We start from the raw sequence: 14,617 nt of genomic DNA, 5'->3' as shown, positions 1-14,617 counted from the left end.
ACTCGACCTGACTCATACCTAACCCATTCTATATTATTCTTCTCCTTTATTTCGTGTTTGCTCTTCATCTTGGTCTCTTCTTCACCCTCAAATTTGATTAGGACAAACGTTAAACACTTATCATGCCATTTGCTCTGCAAAAAACGAACTGAAACTCGTACCTTCTCTGTCGTGATAAAGGGAAAGATCAAAGTTCTCCAAGAGATTAAGGGCTACCGAAGCTGAGAAAATGCTAGTAATTTAAAATACATGGGGCAATGTTATTGCTCCGTCTAATCTGCCAATTTCATTAATTACTCGATGGTTACACATCGATTTTCAACTTTACCCTTCCAAACTAGCGACAAAGAAACCCTAAGTTTCTATGGAATATCCAAGAAACTCTCCAGTGAACCAACCATCATGGAGATCGGCTCAGCTTTAATCCTCTACGTTCCTCCTTTTCCACAGTCAAGGAACAGAGATGGAGAGTTATATAGAGGCGGGCACATCAGTTCTAAAAGAGTTTACTCTGAAAGTTATGACAAACTTGCTATCTCATGAATTCCTAAAATTTACCATGTAATGCGAGCCTTTGCATACCTATTATTCTATTGTAGTCTCATGGAAAGATTCTACCAAATAAACCAAGCCCCGATTGACGGAGCCGACACTTTGAGAATGCCACGAAAATCAAAAGTTGACTCATTCTAACTTCTAACTATTCAATTCCGTTAAATCCTCAAGTGATCCACTCTCGTGATTTTAAAGCTTAGTTTTTTGCTTCTCCGAGAATATTCTAAAACGACGACTAATCAACAAGTTTAAATTTCGAGTTTCGAGACGTCACAAAAGTTCATAACGAATTTCCCCATTTTTTTACCCTCCAGTCTTAATCCACTGAAGAGGCAGACATGCTTTAGTGCTAAATCTCATTGCATTTCCAGGGTTGAAGAGATAAACTAAATTCCTAGCAAATTCTAAAATTATTTTTCCACCTGCTATAATTCTAATCATGTATCAAGTTCTAGATTATTTTTACAGCTGTTTAAAATTCAAATTGAGTAAAGCCCTTGAGGCAACGTGCTGGGAGAAAGTGCTTAAGGGTACAATCATGATATGCTTAATTCAAAGGAATGAAGTTTAACATCACAAATTATAATTAAGTGCTGAACCTCTATTTCTCCTAGAATAGTCACTCATTTTACAAAATTAAAGAAAAATGAAATACTTCTTTTTATTGCACAGGGCGGCGGTCAAATGAGATAAACATTAAAAACAAGGAAGAAGGACCCACACGTAGTCGCCCCTCAAGACTCAAGCAAATTCGTCAAATCCCTCATCCTACCGCCTTCTGCGGGCTGGTTGGGCCTCAAGGGCAAGAGGCTTGTGGCAAATGCCTGAGGGTAAAAGAAAACTTTAGAAATTTCAAACCTTCCTTGTTTTAAGACCTCCTATAACTTTTGCTCTATAACTTTGTTTTAAGACCTCATATCCATTTTGGGCAAGTCATAAAGAGGTGAGATATCGGATCATTAACTCAAGTTCCACTGCACGCAGATCACGAACACTGGGACCAATGTGCAAATTATTGCGAGGGTCGTCGACCAGTGTAGCAATGGAGGGCTCGATCTGGACTATGACACCATCTTCCGCCCATTGGATACAGACGAAAATGGATATAATCAAGGACACCTCAATGTGAACTACGAGTTCGTTGACTGTGGCGACTAAATTGCACTTGGTTCCTAATTTTCATATGTTCGTGTCCAGAAATCATAAGGCTTTGTTGAGAAACAATGATGACTTTTTCTGCGATGGAAGTTGTCGTTACGAAATAATAACGAATTATTATTGTGAATCTACTGTTGTGGAAGGAATGATCAAACAGACGGGATGCGGGTGGGAATTGTTTGCAGGCTCTTCCACAGACAACTATCAAAAGGGAATGGTAAGAATCAATCAATCAGTAAGCAATGCCACTATCTAAACCCCAATTATAATCTAAATAATGTTGAATATACAAATTGAAAAGAACGTTGATATTACTTATATAATCTTGTCGACCCGTAACAAAATTTCAAGCACGGATCCTCATTTTACGGTCGGTACGTTTCACGGTTTTCTAATCTTATTTTTTGCAATTTTATTGGTGACCTTCAATGCATGGGTTTTGAATTAATTGGGGTATTTGCATATTCAATGTGGATTATTGTGTTTTTAACGTGAGATGTTTGTTTAGTTATAAAGTATTATGACGGGTTTTGGGTTCTTAATTATATATAAGGCCTTGATAGATTTGGGGAGGATTTATGGGTTGTATTTTTTTTTTTTTTTTGGTAAAGGTAATAATTTTATAGAGCTTGGACAAAATTTGGATTTCTTAGCCGATTGGCAAAAGTGAAGGGGAACCGTGAAAAGGACAAGGGCATTAACCCGCTGGAAAAACACGAAGAACAACTAGGAGCACCGCCGAAGGATGGAACCACCGTTCCAGTCGTCAACCTCAAAATGCAGAATGGAAATGAGAGACAGCAAGTAGTGTCTAAGGATCGGATCCACTTATCTTTGTCTCTAACCACCTTAATAAGGTGATTTTCGAGCCCCACAAGGGATATATGGAAGCCGAGATGCGACATCCGAAAAAAGATGGTCTCTCGAATCAAGGACTTCGCTGCAAAATGCACACACATTGAAGTCAATACGACCATAGGATAGAAGCATGACTCTATTCTTCACAATAAGCCAAAGAATAGATTTGGGGAGGACCACAAGGGTTAGGATTGCATATGGGTTGTATTTTACCGGCTAGGAACTAGTTCCATGATTTTTCCGAAGGTGTGTGAACCAAGGAAGCCGAGATGCGACATCCGGATGGTCTCTCGAATCAAGGACTTCGCTGCAAAATGCACACACATTGAAGTCAACGTTCAGGATAGAAGCATGACTGGAAGAGATATACCCCATCTTGTCCCAAGAACTCCTTGAAGGGCCGAGGAACCCGACGGATGGCGGAGTGAATAAGAGATATACCCCATTCAACGGCATGATCGGGGAAAGCTTTTGAACGATGGAGGCACGAATGCATCAAGAGGGCCACACGGCAGCCAATAATCATGCCATAAGGACACAGAGAAACCGTTTCCAACCTTCCATCTAAAGGAGCTTCGGAAATTACTTCTAAGCTAGAGAATTTTTTTTCCAAGACCAGGAGCATGTTTTGGGTTGAGACGCAATCCAGAAATTCTTCTTAGCTAAGAAGATGGAATGGATCCATCGACACCATAGGATTCCCTATCAGAGAAGAGGATCCATATAAATTTTACCATTGAAGCTTTGTTGCAATCCTTGAGGTTCCGAATATCCAAACCACCTTCAGTTTTTGGAAGACAAACATCTTCCCATGCAACCTTAGCTCCACCTCGGCCAAGGGCGGTTCCTTTCCATAGAAACTGTCTCATGATTCGTTCAATATTAACTATCACCGAAGAAGGAAGAGTAAATACACTTGTCCGAAAAGATTGGATGGCATGAAGCACCGATCGGATAAGTTGTAATCTACCCAAAATGATAAGAATCGATGAGCCCAAGATTGGATTCTAGATGATACGATCCGTCAAGACAATGCAGTCAATTTTATTCAGCCTAGAGGAAATAATAGGGACTCCCAAGTACCGGACAGGGAGCTTACCTTCTTGAAATCCGAATGTCCTGAGGATTCTATTCCAAATGGAGTCACCTTTAAAGATCTCGCTCTTACTTTTATTTGGAAAGAGACCACTCCAAGAGGAGAAGATGTCAAGGCTTCTCTTTAACATGGACACCGAAGAGCAGTCCGCTTGGCAGAAAAAGGAAGACGTCGTCGGCAAAGAACAAATGAGACAATCGAACCGGTTTTTTTTGAAGTCGGTCATCATGCCAACACTCCGGGAATACTTCCATTACTAAGGTAAATAGGTATGGGGACATGGGATCTCCTGTGCCTCGCCCTCCCGGAAAGAAACCATGGAGGTCACCGTTAATGGCTATTGAGTATCTCGGCGTCCGAACACAAGATTTATGGGTTGTATTCGAGTTTAGTCTAGGGATAATTCAAAAGTAAAATTCGTACAATCTGATATCGATAGTCCACAAACACCGCGCATGCTGCCTTTATCTATCCAATGGGTCTTTGTACCCTCTTTTTTTTTTTTTTTTTGTGGTCGCATCCTTATTCTTGCATTTTGCCTTTCTCATTAAGAAACTTATTTGAGGGTTGGTCGCATTTATCTTTGAAATATAAACTCATGCTAATTATTTTTACTAATTTGTTAAGTCATTCTTAAAATGAACCCATATGGGCGCATGGAGTGCAATGTGCTACTATATCAGAGACATACATAAATTGATTTCATTAGCCAAAAGAGCAATTGATCTCTATGAGTATTATTCATTATCGTATGACCCAAAAGTAGAAAACTAAATACTCAATTATTACTTTTAGCTAAATACCACCAGAGAAAAGTTATCGTACGACGGCCACCCCCATTAGTTGCGAGCCGTCACAAAATTCATAGTGTGCCCTATTTTTGAATCTCCAATCTTATTAGACTGAAAAGTCGTGCCCCATTTTTTGACTCTCCAATCTTAATAGACTGAAAAGTCAAACATTCTATGGTGTCAATCTGGTTGCATTCCTTGGCACTAATAGAAATATAATTCTAGCAAACTTTACAATTCCTTTTTGTACGTGTTGAGGTTGTGGTCATGCATTAGATTACATTAGAATTGAGTCAAACCATTGAGGCAACAAGCGTATACATTTTCTTTCTTTCGTTTTCATATTTACTCATGGTAGGTTGTTGATCATCTTATGAGATAAGGTGCTTTAAGGTTCCAATCAAGATGTACTTAATTCAAAGGATTGAAACACCACAAATGAGAGTTTAAGTGCTTGCTTCCCTACCTTTATTTCTCCTAAATTATTTTTCCATTTTAAAAAAAAAATACTCAAGAAGCAGGATCCACATATAGTTAAAGGAAAATGTCACAAATAGTCCTTGAACTTCTACTTAATGTGCAATCTCATCCCTAAGCTTTCAATTTGTTCAATTTGGTCCATAAACTATCGATAAATGTCCGATCTAGTCTTTCTGTTCAAACTGTTAAGTGATGACTGTTTTTCCTTCTTTTTCTTTTCTTCTCTCTTTCCTCCACCGACCATGGCGAAGGGAAGAGCGACCCTGGGCTGGCTAGGGCGGCCCTCGTCAATATCGGGTGAGGGTAGCCCTCGTCGGTGTTGGGCGAGGAGTGCCCTCGCCTATGTCGGCTTCCCTCCGCCATGGCCGGCGGAGAGAAAAGAGAAGAAGAAGAAAAAAAAGAAAAAAGACCAAAATGTCCAATTCCGTTAACTTTAACTAACGGAATGACGAAATTGGTCAATTTTCAAATAGTTAGGGACTAGATCGGACATTTATCGATAGTTTATGGATCAAATTGAGCAAATCGAAAGCTCATGGATAAGATTGCACATTAAGTAGAAGTCCAGGGACCATTTGTGACATTTTCCCTATAGTTAACCCTTCAGTCAAGTTCCAAGTCAATACGCAAGAAAATTTATCAAATGATTCATCCAATCTTAAAAGGGCGAAATCGTAATTTCGCATTCCTCCTCTCCTATAAATCTTTTATGCTCTCTCGCTTATCTCCTTGCAAGGCGAAAACAACCACTCTTCATGGGGAGATGATCTGGCCTTTGTTTGGGATCGTTGCTTTGGCTTGCCATCTCCACAATTAATGCTCGGAGCGCTAGCAATATGAGGGTGACCTACCACTACTATAAGCCCACGCAGACAGATGGGACTTGAATGCTGTCAATGTTTATTTATTGCTCGATATGGGACATGAGCAAGCCATTGGCTTGGCGGCAGAAATACGGGTGCACCGCCTTTCTGCAGGCCGGTTGGGCCTCAAATGCAAAAGGCTTGTGGCAAATGCTTGAGGGTAAAAGATAACTTTAGGGATTTCAAACCTCCTTCTCGTTTTTGCCCTATAACCGTGTTTTAAGACCTCATATATATTTCGAGAACTTCCAAAAGAGGTGAGAAATCTAAATATTAACTCAATTTCCGAGGCACGCAGATCACGAACATCGAAATCAATGCCCAAATTATCGCAAGGATCGTCAACTAGTGTAGCGATAGAGGGCTGACTATGACACCATCTTTCGTCCATCGGACACAGACAGGAACAAATATAACCATGTACTCCACATTGTGAACTACAAGTTCGTTAATTGTGGTGAATCACACTCGGTTTTTAGTTTTCGCATGTTCGTGCTAAAAAATAATTAGACTTTGTTGCAAAATAAATGATCACTTCTTCTGTAGTAGTAGTTTTTATCAAGAAATAATAACGATTATTATTGTGAATTTATTTTTGTGTGTTGAATGATCAACAGAGATGTGTGCAGTTCGACATGTCCAAGTCCTTCCGCAGACCCCAATAAAAGCCCTTTTGTTGTAACTATCAATACGAAATGGTGGGACCTCAATCAGTTAATTGCACTATCTAAACCCTAATTAGATTGCGAGTATTCCAAGAATAAACCTTCATTCAATCTGGGATCAAACTTGCCAATATTATTAATTTGTAGTTTTAAGAACATAGCAAATGCATCTAAATATATTTAAGTAAGCGAAAATTGTTTCTACTATGTCTTTGGGACTACTTCCGCGTAACAGTGTGCAAGAACATCTTGTCATGAACAATTTGTTTCTCTCCATAACTCCATTTTGTCGCGGAGTGAAAGGAGCACAAAATCTATGCTCAAAGCTATTTTCATTGTTAACCTTTTTTATATTTTGAACTCGTTTTGCAAACTTCATGATCAAATGCACTGCTTCGTGTTTATGAGCATGAAAAGCAATCCAAGTAAATCTTGTGTAGTCAATCATTCGCAGTCGATGAGTAATATCACTTGTCACCGAGGTTCTTACTTCTTATGGATCTAAATAGGACATAATATATATATATATATATATATATATATATATGTATGTATAAAAGCCGTAGAGCTCTCTTGTCAGTGGAAACATCCTTATTTAACTTGCAGGGACCTTTGTTTTGCTTAACCAAAGTCCAAACCAATGCATTTTCCTTCTTCAAAACTAATTTCGACTCCCTTATTACAATGTTCACTAATGCTCAATAAGTTGTGATTTAAGCCTTTGACTAAAGACGCATCTTCGATGATGAGAGTTCCAAGCTTAATGTTTGATATGCCAAATGACTTTTCATTCGAACGTTCCCCAAAGATCAATTTCTTCGGCTTCTTTTGTTCAAGTACCTATTAAAGACTCCTTTCTTTTTCGCTATGGACACATATTTGGATCTTTTTCTTTTTTCTTTTTTTGTCAGAAGCAAAGGGAGAATTTCTTTAGTTATCCAAGGATTTTTTTTCCCGGTATCTCACCTTAACAGGGCATTTAACAAAAGTTATCATGCTATAAGTAATAAAATGCATAATCTAATAACCTCTTCTTTTCAAAAGCATAGTCATTTTGCATTGACGTGCATTTTCTATGGTGGAATCTATTTTATTCTGTAGAACTTGAATTTCTTCTCTTTTGCAAAATATCCTATTTTTTAACCAAGGAAATATCTATTTAATCTCATTCTTTTAAGAGACAATTGTCAACTCAGCAAACATTTTCTTAGGAATGTCATGCATTTCATCATAAGTGAGTATAAAAGGTCCAAACTCATTTATTTCCGGTTCTGTAGAGGTTGGTCGTTCTCCATCATCATCGATTGGCTCATATTCCGATTCGCTACAAGTTTGCAGCCGCCAGCCCACTTTCTTCATGATTTTTGGCTTATGTTTCTTCTTTTCGAGTGAACAATTAGGCTTTGTATATCTATTTATCAGACAAGTGGGTCAAGTCAGGCTTGGCCAGCTCGAAAATGATTCAATCTAAAATAACATGTTTTATGAAAAATTAGGCTTTGCGTGTTTGTTTGTGAAACGGATGAGTAAGGTCAGGATTGGGTCGCTCGAAAATGGATTCAATCTAAAGTAACCCATTTAATTCAAATTGACCCATGTTTGAGCAGTAAAATTTTAGTAATCCATATCCGACCAAACTCATTTTCTTTTTCTTCTTCTCCTCTTCATCTTCATCTTTTTTTCATCCCCAAATTTGATTAGGACACACTTTGAACGATCAAGATGTCATCTGCTCTGCCAAAAGCAGACTGAAGCTCTTACGTTCTTCCTCGTTGTAAATGGCAAGATCGAAGTTTTCTGAGGGATTGAAGGCCACCGAAGCTGAGACAATGCTAAAAATTTGAAGTGCGTGGTGAATTAACACGGGGCATTGCAATTGCCTGTCTAATCTAATTAGTTCTTTAATTGTCCGATCACTATGCATCACTTCTCAACTTGACTCATCCAATTTTAGCAACGAAGCAACCCTGAGTTTCCATGAAATCTCCAAATCACCTATATACTTCATGTTGTTATCGCTCAATAAGCAACTCAAAAAACACTCTCCGGCGGATCAACAATCATGGAGATTGGCTCAACTTCAGTTCCTCTACCTTCCACTTTATACGCAGATGGGGAAGTATATGGAGGTCATCACGCGGGTTCCAAAAGAGTACTCCAAAGTAGATAAAAGTTATTATTACATAATTTCCTGGAATTTATCATGTTTTGCAATGCAAACATATCCGCATCATGCTACTGTAGGTCATCCGAAGATTCCGTGGAATAAACCCAGGAAAATCCAAAAGTTGACTGACCAAAACTTTCTGACTATTCAATTCCTACGGATTTCTGCAACCATATATTTGATCCATCTCCCTCGTCCTGAACTTTCGTCGTCCTTCACTTGGGACAATGCCATGTGAGGTGTCCTTTTGATTTTAAGCCACTCATTCATGTGATCTTTAAGCTTAGATTTTCTTTGAGAAGATTCTGAAATGGCCGACGGACTAACAATTTGCATTTTCTGGTGCCGAGACGCCACAAAATTCAAAGCAAGTTCCCCCTTTTTGACTCTCAGTCTTAATCGACTCAAGGGTCAAACATTCTACAGTGTTAATTTGATTGCATTTCTTAATCGACTCAAGTGCTGGCCAGCTAAACCTTCATATCTCCTGAATTACTTATTCATTTTACAAATTAAAAGAAAAAGGAAACAGCCCTTCAGTCAAAAGAGATGTTCATTGAGAACAAGGAAGAAGGACAACACTCATAGTTATCCCCTTCAGTCAACTTCCAAGTCAATACGCAAGCAAAATCGTCAAATCCCTCATCCTATCTCACAAGGGCAATTTCCTAATTTCCCATTCCTCATCTCCTATAAATCTCCCATGCTTTCTTGCTCACCTCCTTCCACAGCAAAAACAACCACTCTTTTGGGCAAATCATGGAGAGAGTTAGCCTTTGTTTGGCACTGTTGCTTTGCCTTGCCATCTCCGCAGTCAATGCTCAGAGCGCTAGCAATGTTAGGGCAACATATCACTACTACAACCCCGACCAGAACGGGTGGAACTTGAATGCCGTCAGTGCTTACTGCGCAACATGGGACGCGAATAAGCCACTGGCTTGGCGGAAGAAGTATGGGTGGACCGCCTTCTGCGGCCCGGTCGGGCCTCGTGGCCAAGAGGCTTGTGGCAAATGCTTGAGGGTAAGAGAAAACTTCAGAGATTTCAAACAGTCCTTTTATCTTTGCTCTGTAACTTTGTTTTTAAGACCTCCTATACGTTTCGAGCAACTCTTAAAGAGGTGAGAGATTGGAATATTAACTCAAGTTCCGCGGCACGCAGATCACAAACACTAGGACCAATGCGCAAATTACGGCAAGGATCGTCGACCAGTGCAGCAACGGAGGGCTCGATCTGGACTACAACACCATCTTCCGCCCACTGGACACAGACGGAAACGGATACAACCAAGGACACCTCACTGTGAACTACCAGTTCGTTAACTGTGGTGACTGAATCACATACGATTTCCAACTTTCGTATGTTTGTGCCTGGAAAAAATAAGGCTTTGTTAAGAAATAAGTGATCGCTTCTTCTGTAATAGAAGCCATCATTACGAAATAATAAGAAATTATTATCGTGAATATGATGTTGCGGAATGAATGATTTTTTTTTTTTTTTTGGGTCGGTGAATGGATGATCAGATAGATGAGATGAGTGTGGTATGACGAGAACTATGTCCAGATTAGGGGTGTGCAACGGAAACCGCCCGAACCGGAACCGGACCGAACCGGACCGGACCGGCCGGTTTTGGGCGGTTCCCATGGTCGGCGGTCCGGTTCCCGGTTCCTAATCTTGGAACCGACGGCCGGTTGGTCCGGTTCCTAGTTCCAAGGTGGGAACCGGACCGACCGGACCGAATTTTTTTATATATAATTTATATTCATATAATATATAAACACATATAATATTTAATATTATATATGAAACTTATTGCAATCGGAATTGCAATTTAGGTAACAACCAAGAGACCACCAAAACTCTTGTTGTTACTCTTTATTTATAGAATAAACTCTCCTCATGCTCACACTCTCTCTCTTGCTCCCCTCACTTGCAAACGACAAGGCACTTCAAGCCTTAAAAAGTCTCATATCGACTCAACTTTCAAAGTATGGAAAAGAGATTGTCTATAAAACCTAAGCTAAGCACAACCTTTAATCACTTTGTTCATGGGTTTTATGCTTAAAATTAAGCATGAAACACATAAATTATTATTGATATTCACACAAATGAAGTTTGAATATTTTGCACGTGGAAACATGTGTGAGTAGTTTTATTAGATTGCTCGGAAACCGAATTTGATTGATCGATGTCGGAGCATGATTATTCTTTAGTGAATGGTTATTCTTTAGTGAAAAAAAATAAAATGCCAATTCTTTTGGACCGGATCGGACCGGACCGGAACCGATGGTCTGGTCCGGTTCTCGGTCCTAAGACCAACGGTCCGGTCCACGGTTCCCAAAATTGGGAACCGATTCTCCCGGTCCGGTTCCTGGTTCCACCTTGGAACCGGACCGAACCGGGAACCGATCACCCCTAGTCCAGATCCTTCTGCGAACTGAAGAAAAGCCCTTTTGCCGTAACTATCCAAAGGAAAAGGTGAGAATCAATCAATGAGTCGCACTGCCCAAACCCCAGTTATAAGTTGATTAAGTATTAGATCCACAAGTTAAAATTTAAATTAAATTTGCTTATATAATTTTGGCAGCCCGTAACGAAATTTCAAGCATGGCTTCTCATTTTAGGATCATTAGCTTTTAAATTCTTTTCAATATTACATTTTGCAGAACTTACCTGACAAGGAATTTCACTACATTTGGATTGTTCTAGTTACAGCTGCCGTTTACTCGAACTTCAATTCAGAACGTAACTCAATTTTTTTTTCTTTTTAGTGAATCACTCCTCTTAACCTTGGAGCACTAGGGCAAGCGTCGCCCCTCCTATAGCTTGCACCTTAGCATAGAGTTGTATTTTTGAGAAACAGTCGTTCATGCCTCTTCAATGCGACCTAGGTTGCCCTAGGCACCCACTCTTGCAAACTTATGGGGCTAATTTGCCAAGTTCTTGAACTATAGTTTGCTCGCAGGCCTAAGGATCTTCTCATTAACTACGTATGCTCGTTCGCGGTACAAGTACCCTATATATATCCTTATAAGTTTTTCTTGGAAGCGACGCATTACGATAATTCAGTTGCCACGTCCATCATGCTATCATGCTTCAAGGTTACCCTATGGCAGATTTACCAACCACACCCTCTTTACACTTAGACCAATTATGCTTATCTAAGTTGACTCCTGCAATGCATGGGTTTTGAATAAATTGGTGTAATTTCATATTTGATGCGGTTTGTTGTACTTTTAACGTGAGATATGTGTTTATTTTAAAAAGTACTATGACAGGTTGTGTATACCTGGTTATTATGTTGAGTCAAGTTCGAGACTTTCCATATGGATTTGCGGCAATTTTGGGAAATAACAAAAAATTAACGAGACAAATTGTCCCAGCTAAATTATACATGAGTAGCTCAGGCTTTACTCAATAATTATTCAAGATCAACTCATTTGATTTCGAATCGAGTTCAAACTTATCAATATTTGACTAGAAAAGCAAATTTGCTAAATTGAATTTTGAAAAATATTTTAATACACCCACATTATTCGAGTTTTCTAGACAAAGCTCAAGTACAAATTCCACGATAAATCATTAATAAATGAGTAGAACTCGAGCCAAGCTCGAGTGTCTTGATTTTTCAGTCAAGCTGAATTCAAGCAGAAATTTTAATGAGTGCAGTTTCAACTCTATCGTCAAGAAACCGAGCAGAGTTGGGCTCGAATTCAGCACTATGGCAGCTTGAGTCAACTCGACCATACCCAATCTACCTGAAAAAAAAAAAAAAAAAAAAAAAAACCTCGATTATATCCCTACCGATGGTGATGTTGACCGGGGTGCAAGCCTCGACAATAGCAAACTACAAAAAAGAAAGTAAAAGATGGGCATGTTTCCATGGACACATAAAAATGCGTTAAATAATTAGGAAAGAAATTAAACTAAGTCGATATATACTAACTGGCATTTTGTCATCAAACACTAGTTATGTTTCTTGGAGAGGCATCTATAATCTATCTAATATATCGTATTAAAATAGACTTTTAGACATTTAATGCATTTACTTTAACGAGCGGAGAGTTTCTTTTCTAAATAAAACTTTAAAAGTTCGGTAAGTAATAAATGAGAGGAGCCTTTCTTTTGCATATAAAAGTTAAAATTTTGATAAATGAAAGTAAAGAATCTGAGATATGTTTTGAAAGTCTCAAATCAAATTCTAAACATCTTATTTTCTTATAAATTTTACGTTGTAGAACTAGGAAGAACTATTATATGATAAAAAAAATGTTTCAAACTATGTATAAATCCATCACGATTCATAACATAAACAAAGTAAATTTCATTAAACTGTACAAAATAGTGCCTATATTATTTTCATTCAAGTTGGATGTAAGAATACGAATGAAACATTTTTATTGTTTTTTTCTTTTTCATATCATCTACCAAAGAAATAGAATGGGATAACGGGTTAGCTTTCAAATGATTAAAGAGTCCAATTTAGATTTTTGGAACGTACAGAATAGAAATACAGAAGAACACAAACCTCAGCAATTTCAAACCATCTGCTCACCAATATTTGTAGCACAATGGCTTTTCCCAACAGTCGGCCAACGTTGACTTTCAAGTAGTTAGCCCTAGCCTTAAATTTAAGAATCACCGTCTGGAGCTCCATTCCATTACTGACAAAGAATACACTTAAATATTTATTTATTTAATTTTTCTTTCGGCTTAGAATTATAAGTTTCTTAATGGTCTTCTTTATCATATTGTCAACTTTCCAGAGTTTATTTAATTAAATATATTTCAATTACCATGTTAAAATGAAATAATAATTCTTTCTTTACTTCCGAAAGGTATACCAATCTTATAGTGCATACTTTGCTCGATCAATGATAAACTTGTTCGTAAGGAAAAGTATAAAAAATTGTCTTAAATCTATTAAAATTACTAATTTAGTACCAAACCTTTCAATTATATTAATTTAATTATAAATATTTTCAAATTTTGTAAATTGAACTCGTCCAATCAATTTTGGCTAAAAATTACTGATCATCTTATTTGGATCGTCCGTGTTAACATGAATATTTTTTTTAATGTTTTTAAAGTTTTTATCCTTTTTTTTCTTCTCTTTTTTATCTTTCATTCAGCCAATGAGGACACGAGGGCCACCTCGCCTCGCCTGTAGCTGGCAAGGGGCAATGGCCATGCCTAGATCTAGCAAGGGCCTAGCTGGGGGTCATAACCCTCTTGCCAACAGCCAATTTATAAATTTATTAATCGTGCAAATTTAATCATGAATTTAGTCGTAAATTTAATTTATCGATCGTGGCAAATCATTGTTGGTGAACGCTGCTACGTTATGGCTTACCCACACATGTTACGCCACATGGCGCAACCACGGTCGATCAAACACAATTTGATAATGATAGATTAGATTATGGTTTTAATAAAAATTAAATCCTATTCAACGTTTTGCCCGCGGACATAAAGGCCGTTGACGAGCTGCCTTGCACCATTTTCTCGATTTTATTCCTCTATTTGTTATGCCACTTTCTTTCTAAACCTCTTGAATGAATTAGTCCTAATTTCTCAATCTGAACAAGTTTATACTCTGAATAATGTCATTTGGTAAATATTTTTAGGCCCGGGTTTTCTTTTGTGCTTAAAACACTAATTTATGTATTTTTTGTTGATATGACTATGACATTATCTAATTTTTATGACGAAGTTCTTATGCCCTGATATCAATCCATGGATAATTTGAAACCTTTGATTTATAAAATGAATTCCCTTAAAAAGTCACATCATGTAATTTTATTTTTAGATATGTGAGACACTCAAATGAATTTTCCAAAATTAGAAAAGAAAAATAATCTTTGTCAATGGTTCCAAATTTGACATGGTACAATAATTTTGGAACATGTTTATCCCAAACAGGATAGAAAAACGAGGCACCATAAGCTACGATTCCTTAACGTAAGCAAACTGAGTTTAGGCCCTG

General features: G+C 38.1%; 1 protein-coding gene across 1 annotated transcript; it reads left to right on the top strand.

Annotated features, from left to right (window-relative positions):
* Positions 1-9,340: 9,340 nt before the first annotated feature.
* LOC104432517 (barwin) lies at positions 9,341-10,096 on the top strand. The gene is made up of 2 exons (XM_010044955.3): positions 9,341-9,653; positions 9,793-10,096. The coding sequence occupies exons 1-2, from the start codon at positions 9,393-9,395 to the stop codon at positions 9,964-9,966; spliced, it is 435 nt and encodes a 144-aa protein (XP_010043257.1). The 5' UTR covers positions 9,341-9,392; the 3' UTR covers positions 9,967-10,096.
* Positions 10,097-14,617: the final 4,521 nt, after the last annotated feature.

Source organism: Eucalyptus grandis, chromosome 2 (assembly GCF_016545825.1).
Source record: "Eucalyptus grandis isolate ANBG69807.140 chromosome 2, ASM1654582v1, whole genome shotgun sequence".
NCBI classification, from domain to species: Eukaryota; Viridiplantae; Streptophyta; class Magnoliopsida; order Myrtales; family Myrtaceae; genus Eucalyptus; species Eucalyptus grandis.
The sequence above is the reverse complement of the archived record's forward strand: the minus strand, read 5'-3'. Positions and strand labels throughout refer to the sequence as shown.

Coding starts and splice junctions, on each gene's coding strand:
- LOC104432517 (XM_010044955.3), top strand. CDS start 9,393: ATGGAGAGAGTTAGCCTTTGTTTGGCACTGTTGCTTTGCCTTGCCATC. Junction 9,654..9,792: donor CTTGTGGCAAATGCTTGAGG/GTAAGAGAAAAC, acceptor CGCGGCACGCAG/ATCACAAACACTAGGACCAA.